Consider the following 15,993-nt stretch of genomic DNA (forward strand, 5'->3'; position numbering starts at 1 on the left):
CAACCTAAGCATGAAATCAGTTTGTTTTTTTGTTTGTTTGTTTGTTTTTTTCAAGAGCACAACCTGATAATCCCTGGGTTTCTCTTTGTGCTATATCACCTTCAATCATTAGTCTTCCCACATTCCTAATTGTTTTCTTTCACTCTTTGCCTAGCATGATAATGCCTAATGTTTGTGTAGCATAATAACATTTACTAATACTATGGGAAAAGATGAGATGAGGGAATTACTCTCTTTTGAACACAGATTATATTCAAGTCATGATGATAGAATTTTGTAGATGCTTCTTCCTATATCACCTTATTATATACTAGAGGCCCAGTGCATGAAATTTGTGCACTCAGGGGAAGAGGTCTCTCAGCCTAGAATGCAAGAGGATGCAGGCCAGGCTGAGGGGCCCTACCAGTGCATGATCAGGGCTGGGGAGGGACATGGGAGGGCTCTAGCGCGTTTCCAGCCTGTATCACTCAGTCCCAATCAACTAGACCCCAACAGCAAGCTAACCTACAGGTCAGAGTGTGTGCCCCCTGGTGGTCAGTGCACGTCATTGATAGTGGTTGAGTGGCCTTAGCATATCATTAGCATATTACACTTTGATTGGTTGAATGGATAGCCAGATGACTGGACACTTAGCATATTAGGTTTTTATTACCATATTTTCCGGCATATAAGACGACCCCATAATTTTAGTTAAAACATAGGTTTAGGCCTATATTCGCTGTATAAGGCTACCCCCTACTTCTGAGGCAACACCAGTTCTTTTTTTAATTAAATTTTTAATGAATGACATTTTTCGAACATACCGTAATATACTGTACATTGATATGATAAATGGAAGGTCTCTTCACAAATGGCAATGCCATGAACTTGACCTAGAAACAAGAAATCCAAAAGAGAACATTAACAATGATGGCATCATCTGGAAAGAAAATTACATGAAGAACTTGCGGAAAACGCTTGTTTGTGACTGGGATGATAAGAGGTTTTTCTAGGCAAAGGAGCATTGTGAGCTTAAAGTCCTTCAAAATCCTTATCATGTTCTTCTTCTGACATCATAAGTTCTTCAATGACCTCTTGTGGTACATTTGTAAGACAGTCATCATATGGATCAAATTCCGAATCAGATGGTGTGGCTTCAACTTTGGCTTCCCCTTCATCTTGCCACAAGAAGTCATCCTCCATACCGTCCAAAGAATTTGATATGCCACATTTCTTGAAAGACCTGATTACTGTCTTCAGTAATATCATTCCAGGCTTTTATGACAAAGTTACACAAAACATCCAATTGTGGCACACGCATGTTTCCTCCTTATGTGAATAACTTTTCACCGCTAACCATCCACTCATTCCATTGTTCTCTAATGCGATCTTTAAATGGCTTGTTTAGGCACACATCCAGTGGCTGTACCAATGATGTCAATCCTCCAGGAATAACTGCCGCATCTGTGTTTATTATTGCCAGCCTGTTCTTTGTGCTGGTAGTTAAATGAGCCCTGAACATATCCCACACCAGTAGACTACGTTCTTGACAAAGTCCACCTGGTCGCCTACTCCATACATTATCAAGCCATAGCTTTACCCCTTCTTCATCCATCCATCCTTTTTCATTCACATGTACAAAAATTCCAACAGGGAACTTGATTTTCAGCATTGTGTTTTTTTTTTAAAAAAAATAATCATTGGTCTTAGTTTGGCACCATCAGCTGTACATGCTAGTACCACTGTAAAATTGGACTTCCCATGTCCTGTTGTTTTAATTAACACTGTTTTTGCACCTTTTGGATTAACAGTTTTATTTCCAACCATATCGAAATTCATAGGAGTTTCATCCATATTTCCGATCTGACTTAATGCATAGCCATGTTTCTTGTGCTGTTGTATTACATATTGATGGAAAAGACTTACTTTGCCGTCAAGATCTGCAGGTAATTTTTGTGCAATTTTGGTCTTTTGCCTCAGTACCAGATTGTGCCTTTCCAAGAACCTAGTACTCCAGGATACAGTGGCCTTAAATCCTTTGCTGTTATCTGGGTTAGATTTGGCAAACATACGTATTTTGTTTCATGTCACTACATAACCATTTTGACGATGCTCAAGAACCATGTCTGCTACATGCTTTTCGAGTTCTGGCAATAAGGAGTGCCTCTTTTTAATGCACACTTACTCCTTGGCATACTCTTTAATGCATCTTCATTTGCTTTCCAGTCTCAGACCATCTTTTCTGTTATAGCATATTGTCTTGCCGCAGCACAGTTATTGTGTTCCTTGGCAAAGTTTACAACTTTCAGTTTGAAACTGGCTTCAAATTTCCTTCTTCTTGTGGAGCCATGATGGGTTCTTTTCTACCAGCCATTTGTTGTACACCCACTAATCTTTTAGGCCGGGGTTATATATTGATAGTACTGTAGCTTCAGCTACACACAGAATGTTCTATTACAGTACCTTTTAACTCACTGTATGTGTCCTGATACAGCAGCTTTGGCTACACAGAACATTCTGTGCTGCAACTGTATGTACCACGGTGAGCCAATCACAACAAGCAAAGGTTCAAAGGTTATAATAGACGCCTCTCTGACTCTGTCCAATCTGAGCAGGCTTTTTACTAGAAACACGGTGTAGCTTCGGGTACAGAACATGTATAATTTGCATGCAAAAAAGCCTGCTTGTATTGGCTGAGTTAGAGAGGCGGTTCGAGCAGCCTTGCAGTGATTGGTGCGGGATCGAGTTGGAAAATTCGTTTAGCGGCATATCCAGACAATTTTCAGAATCGAGTTGGAAAATTCGTTTAGCGGCATATTGAGACGTTTTTCTGGATATACTCGGCGTATAAGACGACCCCCGATTTTCGGTTGACTTTTTTTTCGTTTCAAAAGTCGTCTTATATGCTGGAAAATACGGTATGTAGGATTATATAGGATGATAGTCCCTAGTATCAGAGACATTTTTCAGTGGAATAAACTAAGGTAAGAAGTTAAGCAATGTTCTCAAGGTCACACACCTCACTAAGTGGTAGAGTTAGGACCTGAGTCCTGCTCTCCACCACAATGTTATTTTGCTTCCCAGTTGTTTTCAGATCATTTAAACAGTGATCTGCAATAAAAAAAAAATGTTTATATCATGATCTACTAAATAATACCCATCTCTTCACATGTACAAATATACACAGATCTCTGTGTGTGTGCACATGTGTGTTTAGTTTGTTAATATATATATATATATATATATATATATATATTCATATTATATACCTTGACATCTTCTTTTTTTAAACATATTTTATTGATTTTTTTACAGAGAGGAAGGGAGAGGGATAGAGAGCCAGAAAAATCGATGAGAGAGAAACATCGTCCAGCTGCCTCCTGCACACCTCCCACCAGGGATATGCCCGCAACCAATGTACATGTCCTTGACCGGAATCTAACCTGGGACCTTTCAGTCCGCAGACCGACACTCTATTCACTGAGCCGAACCAGCCTTGGTGACATCTTCTATTTATTCAATTTCATATTTTAATGCTGGTTTTTAATACACTAAATTGATAAACAACCCTCTAAAGAGTCATGACTTACATTTGGAAAACACAGCAATAAATCCTAAATTCCATAAGAATAGTAAAGAATAGCCGAAACTGATTTGGCTCAGTGGATAGAGCGTCAGCTTGCGGACTGAAAGGTCCCGGGTTCGATTCCGGTCAAGAGCATGTACCTTGGTTGTGGGCACATCCCCAGTAGGGGGTGTACAAGAGGCAGCTGATCGATGTTTCTCTCTCATCAATGTTTCTTACTCTCTATCCCTCTCTTTTCCTCTCTGTGAAAAATCAATAAAATATATATTTTTTTAAAAGAATAGTAAAGAATATAACATGCTATGGTTTATGGATTACATGGCCAAATTATGTAAGAAAATGGCATTCTGAAAATTTACTCATATTATTTATTATCTTTCATGCCAGGACTCTCTGAGTAATAAAAATAGAAATACTTGTAGTTATTTATTACATGCTTTTTGTCCTTTATATTCTTCCAAAATATTTTCAGATTCACTAGCTATTAATATTCACCTAACCCTCTGAGATTTAAAAACAAAAACCAACCAACATTAGTAATATAATATTTTATTTATCTTATTATGTGGAATTTAAGATTTAATTTCCACTAAAAATATCTATTGAAATATTCCCATCAGAGAATTCTTGTGTTCATAGTATATAGTATTAGTCTGTCATATCACCAAGATTTTGTCTTTTAAAAAATATTTCATTCTAATAAATAGTCAAGCATAATGAAGTAGCATTGCTGATGGAATAGCGAATGTAAATTTTTAACAAATGTAAATCATGTTTTAAAACTTGGAGTAAGAACACGTTTATTATCTACTTTAAAGACAATAGTATCAGCAGCCTGCCTGTGGCACCATAGGAAGACTTTTTTGCTGATATTTTTTCTCTAGTTTCCTTCCAAACTCAGCAAGGCTCAGGGGAGCTTGGATGGTAGTAAGACCTGTTATGCTCTAGCTGTGGCCTGTCTACCCTCGACTTTCCTAGTGTAGGTCACACTCACCCTTTAACATGTTGTCAGGCAAAGTAGCCTGAGGAATGTCGGTTCGGTACGGGGATGCGATTTTCTGCCCATTTCATAAATATTCACATTGACATGGTGGCTTTCTTGCATGCAGTTTTGAGTAGGCATTTCTCTTCCCACCTCTCCATGGAGACAAAAATTTAGTTTTCTCAAAGTAATCCCAAATGCATTAATAATCATCCAACCTTTAATACTAGTAGCCCTGTGCATAAATCTGTGTGTGCACCAGTAGCTCCCCAGTAGCTCACTGCTGCCCTCCAGTAGCTGCTTCTTCTTCCCCCAATCCCCCTCATAGCTCGCTGCCCCACCCTCCTGCTGATCCATGATCCTGTTGTTACCTGGTCAAGTAATGACCATTTGCATATTACATCTTTATTATATAGGATTCATCTGCTTTTGTGATTCTTCCTTGAATTTGTCTGAAGAACTTTCTGATTTTTGTAACACTGAATCTTCTGAAACCCACCTTTTCCCCACTGTCACATTCTAACCCATACCTGTCTATCCAAGTGTCCAAAAATTCCATGAAAATTGTCCTGAAAGGAAAATGATCAGCTGTTCTCTTCAAAGATGCATCAAAATAATTTCTTGCCCCGGACTTTGTGGCTCAGTTAGTTGGGCATCGTCCCACACAACAAAAAGTTTGCCTGTTCCATTCGTGGCCAGGGCACATGCTACATTATGGGCTCAATCCCTACTAGGGGGCGTGCAAGAGGCAGCTGATTGATGTTCCACTCTCACAAAGATGTTTCTCTTTTTATCTCCCCCTCCTTCCTCTCACTCTAAAACCCAATAAAAATATTTTTAAATAATTTATTCTATTATTACTATTGGACACTGATATATTTCCTCAAAGATATAGACAAGAATTATTTTACTTAACAAAGGATAAGCTTTCCCCCCTAAAATATACATTTAAAATATTAGTCTAGTCAGTCATAAGGCTCTTATGACAAAGGAGACCTGCAAAAGTATCCAGTCATTCCCTTTCATTTTACAAATGAGGAAGGTGAAGACCACAAAGTCTTTAAACTCCTGGTAAATCTCCCTTTCTATTTACCACATTGTCCATGAACGGAGTTCATATTGGAGAATGCCATGAATTAAGGTATTCCACATCATAAATAATTTGTAACTGCAGTGTTATTATTGTGCAAAAAAATCATTGAATGCATCAGAATTCTCTAATAGAAAATGAGACATTGTTTGCACCCACACATGTATTTGGGTTCTAAAAATAATTTTTTCTGTTATTACTATTGGACACTTTCTTTGATTACTGTGTAAATGAAAAATAGAAATCCTTATCACTTCAGGCCTAATTCTATACCTGCTAATTGGATATCTCTTTATGGATTTAGTAAGCCAATATTCATGTTCCTAAGTAAACAGCTCTGTGATTGCATGACTATGTCAAAGCTGGTTTTCCTTTTAATTGGTGGAATTAATGACCAAATCAGAGGTAGACAAGTTGACTTTGCAAAAGTTATCTAGGTTATAGTGAAAGAACTTTATACTTATTTTGGTAGCAGCCCAAGAACTAATGGAAAGAAAGCACAAATTTAGAATTATAAGGGGCTGAAATCCATCTTTTTTTTCCTGACAGGAATGCCCACATTATTCTGAACCATTCTGTTTTACATCTAATGCCAGGTTGACAAGTGTCCGTTTTTCATGCTTAATATTTTCTAAGCTCATTATTCTACCTGAAAGCTAGAAAGGAAGTTTTATGACAGGAATTAAAAGGTGTTTTTTTTTTCTGGAAGAAGTATTGCTTTGTGCAGGGTTACATGTGAGATCATTTTAGAAATTAGATAATATTTATAGTGAGTTTGAAGCCAAACCATTAAAACAAAATAATTATATGCTATTCCTCAGTAGTTCAGTTAGACCTGTCTCTTACAGTACATACCTCTGTCATATGGTCATTACTGGTATTCTCAATTAAGAAGCAAGGATCCTCCTAAGATGTGCCCTCACAGGGCAAGAATGTAAAAACTTTGCCAAAAAACTACACTATATTTTAAGAAAAATTATAACAATAATATTCAAATCCATCCTCCATTAATGGTGCTGCTGACTTTTGTCACCATATAATTTTACAAAAGAACAAAATTTTTCAAAATGGTCATTTTCCCAGTTCCTGTCCACCCCTCAACACAGCTTAGTCTATTCCGGATTCTCCTAATTTTCCCAAACCAAAGACTTCTTCCCTTTGATTCTTTGCTATATTTGCCCTGTTGGCCTTCCCATCTTCTTAAAACTTTATTTTTCTCTTGATTCCTCTGACCCTTGTCTTTACTTCTTTCACCTGCTTCCTGGTTCGCACCATGTCAGGTTTACTGGCAGCTCTTGAATGCTGGTGTCCTCTATTTTGTTGTTGTTTTTATGCTTCAGTCTTTCCCCTGTGATGTCATCTGTTTCCAGTACTTTAGCTATCTTCTAAATAACAAAGCACAAATCTTCTACCCCAATTTCTATTCCAAGTTCTAGATCCAGTGATAATCAAATCGGGTGCATTTTTTTTCCTCTCGGAAGACATAGCATTATCTGGAGCAATTTATTTTGTCATGGCTGGGAGAGGTGTTACTGGCTTCTAATGGATGGATTCTAGGGATGCTGCTAAGTACTATGCACAGAGAATTACCCAGTGCCAAACATAAACAGTGCTGAGGCTGAGAAATTGTGACCTGGATGTACTGGAATTTTCTATTTGCATATCCCACAGACACACAAAACTGAATATGGAACAGAATTAATTTGCTCTTTCCCTCTCTTTACTGCTCAATTCATTAGTAGTATTTAATAATGGTACCAACTTGTGCCGCGCAAGCACAGCCAAGGGTTCGGTGAGCCTGAGGGAGGGACAGTCAATGATGAAGAAAAGACTGACAAAGAGAATAAGTTGGGTCTAGGTGGATCTTCTATGCCTGGCTGAGGCCACAGAACAGATCCAGACTGCAAGCAAATGGTTTGTTTTATAGTCAGAGGTAAACAAGGTAAGTTACAATGCTCTTATAAGTTTCACTTGTTTTGGCAGCACTTGTTGCACCTCCCACAGCCCATTAGCTACCCAGGAAGGATCTAGGGAGCAGTCATGAGATTAAGCTTAATGGTGCTTAGCGGGCTGTGCCCTCCAAACTGGGACTTGTTTGCAACTTTGCCAGCAGGTCAGTCCAAAAATTAACCCTATAACCGCTCCCTTCACCAACTTAACAATTGCAATAGCTAAAAATATAGTATTATATTTGCCTCCTGGCACTTTTCAAACACCTAGGTCTTCTTTCGAATATGTGATCTCTTTGTTTCTAGAATTTGCTTTCTCCTCTTCCTTTCCACTATGAGATGGCCTGATCATCCCTTGTGGTCTACTCAGATGGTTCCCAAATTACTTTCTGTCTCAACCCATCTGTCACACTGAGGGCAATATGACATCTGATCTCCTACCTTTGCTTAGAAACCTTTTAGGGTTTGATATTCCTTCTCATGGCAGAAAGGCTTTTCGTAAATAGATCTCAGTTTACCTTTCTTGTCTTGATTCTGTATCTTTCACATCTTCATCCTAAGCACCTAGTAGAGTGTTTACCTTAAGTAGATAATTAACAAATATTAAAGGCATTTGTTTTGACTATTTAGATACATATGTGCCTCACTTTTTCTCATTCTAAGCCTTCATTTTGTGATATGCTAGCAAATTTTACCAGAAGGAAGTCAAAATATTATTTAAGAACTAACTCCAGTCATTATGTCTTCACTCTACCCCACATTAGATGGATGTGTTCAGGATTATATCTCAAAAAGTAGATATATTCTGTCAGGAACCTTTTATTCCATAAAATGTAGTCATTACTGTTCTTACTTTTATTAGTAGTTAGTATTTTACCAAAATTGTTAACTTAATGCAGATTGAAACAGAGAAGCTACAATATCAGAAGAGAAAGATTAGGGGTATTTTTAATGTTTCTGTTGGAAAGACACGGCATAATCAAAAGAGATGTTAAAGGGATGGGAATGGTAAAATAAGTATCAAATCAGGGGTCACCACGTTCTAATGCAGCACCATTGTTTTGCTGTGAGGCTTTGAGTAAGTTGCTAAACATGTTCCTTATGTGTAAATTAAGGACACGATTTAGATAACTTTCCATTTTAATAACTGTGGATTTTCAATGCTCACTTGTACAACATACTCATTTTTTTTTGATAATCCAATGAGAAGAGTCTTTCTGACAGAAATTCTGTCACTATTTGGAAAGTCTCTTGTCTTACCTCAAACCCACACACATTCATAATTTTCTCACAATCCCTAAGCTCTTGAAGGTTTTCTTTTGCCAAGAAATTCAACAAAATGACAAGTATATAACAATAGATTTTTTTTTCTAAGTGCATTTTCCAGGTGGTGCTTTCTGATAGCTCTGTGAAAGACAGGAGTATATACTTCTAGATCTTTGGGGGTTTACTTACTATTCAACAGGCTGAAATGGTGCTTTTAGGTTCTTAAGTTTTTATCAGGGATATGAGTTAAAAGGATAGATACATTAATTTTTATTAACATGAAGAGGATAAAATTTCAATAACTTTTTATTGAAAGAAGCTGAATTATACAAGTATGAAATAAAAATTTCTGGTGTGCTGCTTCAAAGCTCTGGCTGAATCATTTAATTTTTTTTAACATTGGTATTTAAAATGATGAGCTAACTTCTAATATTTTTGTGTCCATCTATAACAATTTTTAAAAGTCTCCATATTGCTATGGCAACTACAACTATATAAGTACATAACTAGGTACTTGGTATATTTGGATAGAAAAGACTATTTAATTTTCTAATTGAAGAATGGCCACATTATTCTACAGTGAGAGATGCCAGACCCATTCGAACAGTTATTCTTTCCCCTGCCTCATGTTTGAGCTACCTCAAGAGGTTATAATCATGATTTTAGGATTCCAGCATTCTGATTTTAAACGTGCTTTTGAGCTCTTGAGCAAAATATATCAGAGTTATTACAACTCTAATATTATTCATTGTGAAGAGAGAGGAAAATATTTATGTACATAAAAACTTTGTATGTATAAAAATCATGACAATGGGGGTTCTTTTGATTAAAAATTTGATCATCATCATCATAACGAAATGCAAGGAAAGAATATCACTAATTGTTAATATGATCTTCAAAGCATTCCAGTGAATATTAAAGTTGGAATAACCTTTGAGTTTCATAATTTCCATCACACAGAATATAGTCACCCAGGTGGCAGTACAGTATTAACATGTGGTGTTTTTTTTTTTTTTTTTTTTAAAGGCACATGAAATTAAAAAAATGGAAAAAGTTTATTGCACTTCCTATAGATGGATGCATGCAGATTAGTTTTGTCATGTATTTCATTGCCTCTGCTTTCCAGATCTACGCAAGACATTTGAGCAGGAGCCCCTGGGGAAGGAAGTATCCTTGGAACAGGAAGTTTTGCTCCAGTGTCGACCACCTGAAGGGATCCCAGTAGCAGAGGTGAGTAACAAAAATTCTTTGCATTTAGCAACTGGCACTGAGTTATTCTAACAGAGGCCTAATCTGTGGCTAATGGCGCAGTGAATTAGGGTATGGAATGATGAATGGTTGGTAATGGAGTCCTAACTGCCTGCTGCTGGCAAAATAGATTGATTGGGAACTGATTAATGACTTGGGAGTCAATTAGAATGCCCCACTGGACAAAGCCAGTCAGCGTGGTTTGATTTTTGTTATTCTCTTTCAAGAACTCAGAAATCCTGCTATATTTTATCTGGAGCTTATCATAGAGAGAAATGCTGTATCTTAAAAATGTACCATCAATTTTAGTACTATTCTTGATAAATATGCAAAACATATGTGTGTATATGTGTATATGTTTGTGTGTCAGTGAGCCTGTGCACTCCACATATGTATTTCCTATTCCATGATCTAATCATGAACATATACCTAAGAGCCGTATTCATACACCAGGAATAAAAACATGCTTGAAGAATGACAAGTGTCAATTAATTTCAACCTATAAGCTTTCCATCAAAATCTTCATGTTCATTTTCTGTTTTTGCTAAAACAATGCCTATAGATTGCTAAGGCAGTATTATAAAGCAGATTTGTATCATGACTTTTCATTAGCACCATTCAATCCAGTGTTCTTGAAAATGCCTGACTAGGGAGGGACAGGCCTGCCAGAGAGCACCATACTCTTCCTGAGATCCTCCCATCATCCTAGAGCATACTACTGAGGAAAATCATCTAACACCATGTCTTCTGTTTGTTAACAAATAATTTTAACAAACTGAAAAGATCACCCTTTTATGATTACTGGGAAACATCCTAATACGCCTGAAGACACTATTACCCTCGCCAACCCAGTATCCTAGAAGCCCAGAAAAACTTTAATTTGACAAATGACATAACTGTCAATTGTTTGGTGGATCTTGTTAGCCTCCAAATTACCTTGAGTCCTTTGGGATTTTTACTTGTTATTGCATATACGTAAAGAGGCATTTCTGAAATTGTTGCAATTTGGACCTAAATATGGGTCAGCTGATATTTTGTAAAAATAAGCCCTGAATGAATCCTGTCGAAGAAGTTGCAGAATACTACTTCTTTGACTTGCAACTTATCCAAAAACTATTTAATAGCTAACAGTGTACTTACTATTAGGTTTCCATTTTATTTTATTTTACTTTTCTGAAGGTTCAAGCAAAGGTGGGGGCCAGCTCAGTTAACTGGTCCCATGGGCAACAAATTTAGACATCTGATTGCTCTTCACTATTTAATAATAATGAATTAGTTAGAAATTTAGGCAGTGCCTTTACAAAATGACTCAATTTTTCTGTCACAATCATTCATATCTTCATGTGTCAATGAAAAGACAGAAAGTGACACTCTTAATAAAAATTTCCTTTTTTACTTTGAAACAAGAGAGCTATTTTTGCCTTGTCACTGGCATTCCGTGGCATTTTCTAGCATCTTATCAGAGATTTTGCATAGTTATAGCTGCTTTTCCCAACCATACCAAATGATCTTCCAACCCTGACATGCAAAATGATTTACTGTGATTAGAAAGGAGGCAACTCTAGTGAATATTTCATTTCACATATTACAATAGTGCATCTGTCTCCTAATTGTATTTCTAAAATTCTACTGCAAACTCATCCACTAAACTACCTTAAAGACCAAAACACATCCTGGGGATTGCCGGGGAACATGGGTATCCATAACCTCATTTTGATTTGATGTTTCTTAAAGATGTCTGATTGCTACAAAGATGTTCAGTGAAAGAGCTTAGTAACTTTATGTTTTAGTGGTTCACTTTGTCAAGGAGTAAAAGATTTGTGGCGCAAATGAAATAGCTATAAATTTTACTTGTATCATCGCTGGGGAAGAGACCAATTAACACTTGGCAAGCTCAAAAATCATATAACTATTGGCATTCAAAGAACTATATGTAATGCGTTTTCCTTTTTTTTTTTTTTAAGTCAGAGGAGCGATCAAAGATACATACTGGAGAACAGGCTAATAAACTCCTATGTTAGATTCTTTTCAAACCCTTAGAATCACCAAGATTTGAAAGCTAATGAGTAACTTAACATGACACATTACAAGGATGATTTACTCAGGAGTGGCAAATAAAAAAAAATTTTTTTTAAAGGGATGAAATGTAACTATGTGAGCTTAAAGATCATAAGATTATTTTAACTTAATGATAATGCAATTATTATTTAATACTCTATTTTTTTGAGGAATCTAAATACATAAAAGTAGCATAGGGTGGAATATTAATCTTAAAGAAAAACCAGCAGGTAAAACTCTTATGTTTTAACATGAATAAAATCTGTCCTTAAGCTCTCAGGCCACAGGGCAAGATTTTTTACTCCTTTTGTGCCAAAGGCAAATGATGCTGTAGAACTGGAATAGTAAATGCTCAGTGGAGTCAATTGATGTTTGGTTTATGTTTCACTCCATTGGAGAAGTAGTCAGGTACATTCTTTGCAGAATATCAGAAAGCAATGATTTTCTTTCCTCCATGCAAGTTGGTAAGTTTCTAAAGAACTCTACTAACCTTAAGTTAAATGGTACCTATTTGGTGCAAATAATGCCAGAGGCATTTCTGAGGTAATAACATTTCACTTCCTCCCCTCTTTTGGCTTTAGTCTTAACTTCAGAGTATTAAACTAATTTCCTTACAAAACTCTAGGTTTAATCCCACCCATCACCATTTCAAACTCTGACTTTGAGCAAGGTATTTCAGTCCTCCTTACCTAAGTTTCCTTAGTTACACAATGAAGATCATGATAGCACCTATCCAGGATATAGTTGTAAAGTTTAAATGAGGTAATTTATGCAGACATGTAGAAAGAACTCAAGAAATATCAGTCATGATTAGTGCTAGTATTCTGTTATTATCTATTGATTCACAGAACCCTGACTTCAACCTCTAGAACTCAAAACAGTCACTGAGCACATTGTACCTCTGCCAGGAGCTGTGGGTGTGAGGGGCGAAGCCTCTGTCCTATGGAGGGTCATCAAGGTGCCCTCCAGCAGTTGCTCTGGTTAGAATCCATAATGAAGGTATTGTGAGCTGTAAAGCAAGGAAACACAATTGTTAATGTAAATATATAATGTATCGATGACCAATACCTACAACAGGTCATGGTGTACTACTGTCCTTACTCTGATTTTTTTAAAAAATATATTTTATTGATTTTGTACAGAGATGAAAGGAGAGAGATAGAGAGCTAGAAACATCGATGAGAGAGAGTCATTGATCAGCTGTCTCTTGCACACCCCCTACTGGGGATGTGCCTGCAACCAAGGTACATGCCCTTGACCGGAATCGAACCCGGGTCCCTTCAGTCCCCAAGCTGATGCTCTATCCATTGAGCCAAACCAGTTTCGGCTTTACTCTGATTTTTAAAGTTAATGTTCTCCATTTAGTCATCATGATCCCAAGACACTGGCCCAGCCCTCTTATTTCCTGAGTATGAGGAAATCTGGGCTGGGGGGTACTGCTGGTAGTTCTTTTCAGAGAGAGGGAAAGAGATGACAAGGAAAGCCTCAGGGGAGGAAAGAGGCCCCACCGGGGTCCTTCTACTCCATGTCTCCAGGTTGTGACAGTTTTGACTAAGACTGGTCTCAACAGTCATTGCTGAAGGAAACCGATGTAGTGGGCACCATGGTTCAGGGCTCCAGACCTGTTCGTTTCCTCCTCTGGTCTCCTTACCAAGCCCTGTCTTTATATCTATTGTATGTATTTGAAATATTTAACAGCCCAGCCAGTGTGGCTCAGTGGTTGAGCCTTGACCCATGAATCAGGAGGTCACCAGTTCAATTCCTGGTCAGGGACCATGCCCATCACTAGTAGGGGGCATGCAGGAGGCAGCCCATGGATGTCTTTCTCTCATCCATGTTTGTATCTCTCTATCCTTCTCCCTTCTTCTCCAAAATCCATTAAAAAAACATATTTAAATTAAATTAAATATTTATTTATTTTTTTAAATTACGTATTTAACAAGCACACTGCTTCCTTAACACGGGACAGGGTCTGAGGGCCTTGTGCTAGAACCGCTATTAACACTTCAGCTGCTTAGTCCCAGGGAGTCAACTGGCACATGGGGGAGGGGAGGACCCTGATGGAGGGCACCCCGTTATTTAGCAGCAGATACAGAACGATGGTACTCAACACTTGGTGTGGACCCACCAGGGTGACTGGCTGAATGTCAGCCTCTCTGTACCATGACTGTAAATAGCTCTGACTGCGACTAGTGTTCAAATGTGCCTGTTAACTCCTTGGCTGCCTAATTAGATGGCAATAAAATAGGAGCAAAAGGGGTTTTTATGTTTATCTCTAATACCAGCTGATGGTAGGTTCCTCAGTAGATTCTCTTAAGTATGTTTAACTAAGAAATAAAAAGTCCCCAATGGATGTGGCATAGAGGCTGCAACTCAGGGAATGGAACATTCCAGAAAAAAGGGTATTTGTCCCCTCTGGCAATGCAACCTACAGAGAGAGCGCAGTGGGCAGCTAAGGTTCCAACCCAGCAGGATGGGAACTAAAAGGCCATTGAGAGTCACTTTCGTTCGAGGATATAGGGCAGTTTAACAGCAATCAAAGTTAAAAGTCTAGAGTCTAGAGTCTAGGGGTGTCGAACTCAATCAGAGAAGGGGCCAAAATCTAAAATTCAGCCTAAATCGCGGGCCGAATGGTTTACTGAACAGTCATAAACTGACAATGTCATAAACTGACAGCGGAGTGCAGTGATGACAGCGCGGTGCGGGCCACATTGCAAGGCCTGGCGGGCTGGATTTGGCCCGCGGGCCTTGTATTTGACACATGTGGTCTAGACTGAGTGAAAGAAAGAAAAACGATGACTGGAAATACTCTAAAGTGGTATTGCTCTGTATTTTTAATAACTCTTTTGCTAGGATCTCTGCAAAAATGTTCTGGGGAGGCATGTACCCTGCTTTCAACAGAAATCTCCCCATCTCCCTGAAGAAGCCAGGAAATGAATGCTCCTGTGCACAGTGCGGGCAGCTTCACCCCCAGAGCCCCAGCATTCTATGAAATGAACCCCTCTTTGTTCCTTGTAGTTTATGCCTAGAAAATGTTGCTATCACTTGGTGAGCCAGAAATGCACCCAGAGATGCTTTATGTCCTTGGGTTGTCTCTTTTGGAGAGTACCCGGATCAGGACAGCAATGGATACAAGGTCTGTTGGCATGGCAGAAGGAACGACACTGAATTTTGCACTAAAACCTGCGATTTGTTTCACCTTTAACAAGGGGATAATTGCTCCTCTAATGATAATGGAGCTATTTCTTACAGGAGTTTAATTGGAGGCACAGGGCACAGTGTTCAACTTATTGATCCAGTTGTGCTCCAAAAATGGCATCTTATTTATCAACATTTGCTTCTTTAATTAGCAAGTGGAGAAATATGGGGAGACACGCAAAGGAATAGATTATTTCACCGGGTTTTGTCCTGGTAAACAGGGAACAGATTTTTTTTAAAAAGCCGATACTGCCAGAGCAAAAAGCTGCTGGCCGCTGGAGGCGCAGCCAAATGAGCAGCATCAGGTGGCTCTCCGGCTAATTGATTATTAATGTGGCCACTGAACACTTTGTTTCATGAGAGGCGTGCATGCTCACTGCCATTCCTCATAATCGGAGCTTCATGTTACCGCATTTCCATGCAGGTGCATTGTCTCTGGAGCTCTGCTTTCTATTCTTTGCAAGCAGAAGAGATTTAAAGATAAGAGAGTTTGAATACTAATTTGGAAAGAGACATTGCTTTCCGTGCCCACTAACACCTGTTGGAATGTTCTCCTAGCATGCATATACCAACAAGAAGGGATTTGGTTTTGAGATGATTATCAGCCCTGCAAACAGGTTTGCTCAAGTATTAGGTT

General features: G+C 38.2%; 1 protein-coding gene across 2 annotated transcripts in view; it reads left to right on the forward strand.

The window, feature by feature from the left end:
• UNC5C (unc-5 netrin receptor C) overlaps nt 1-15,993 on the forward strand; it is a 363,690-nt gene that overhangs the window by 245,749 nt on the left and 101,948 nt on the right. For both annotated transcript variants that reach the window (XM_084897119.1, XM_084897120.1), the window contains exon 4: nt 9,979-10,082. In XM_084897119.1, the coding sequence (XP_084753245.1) occupies nt 9,979-10,082 (104 nt within the window). The remainder of the gene's footprint in view (nt 1-9,978; nt 10,083-15,993) is intronic.

Source organism: Pipistrellus hanaki (genome assembly GCF_964339955.1).
Source record: "Pipistrellus hanaki genome assembly, chromosome: 1".
Classification (NCBI taxonomy): domain Eukaryota; kingdom Metazoa; phylum Chordata; class Mammalia; order Chiroptera; family Vespertilionidae; genus Pipistrellus; species Pipistrellus hanaki.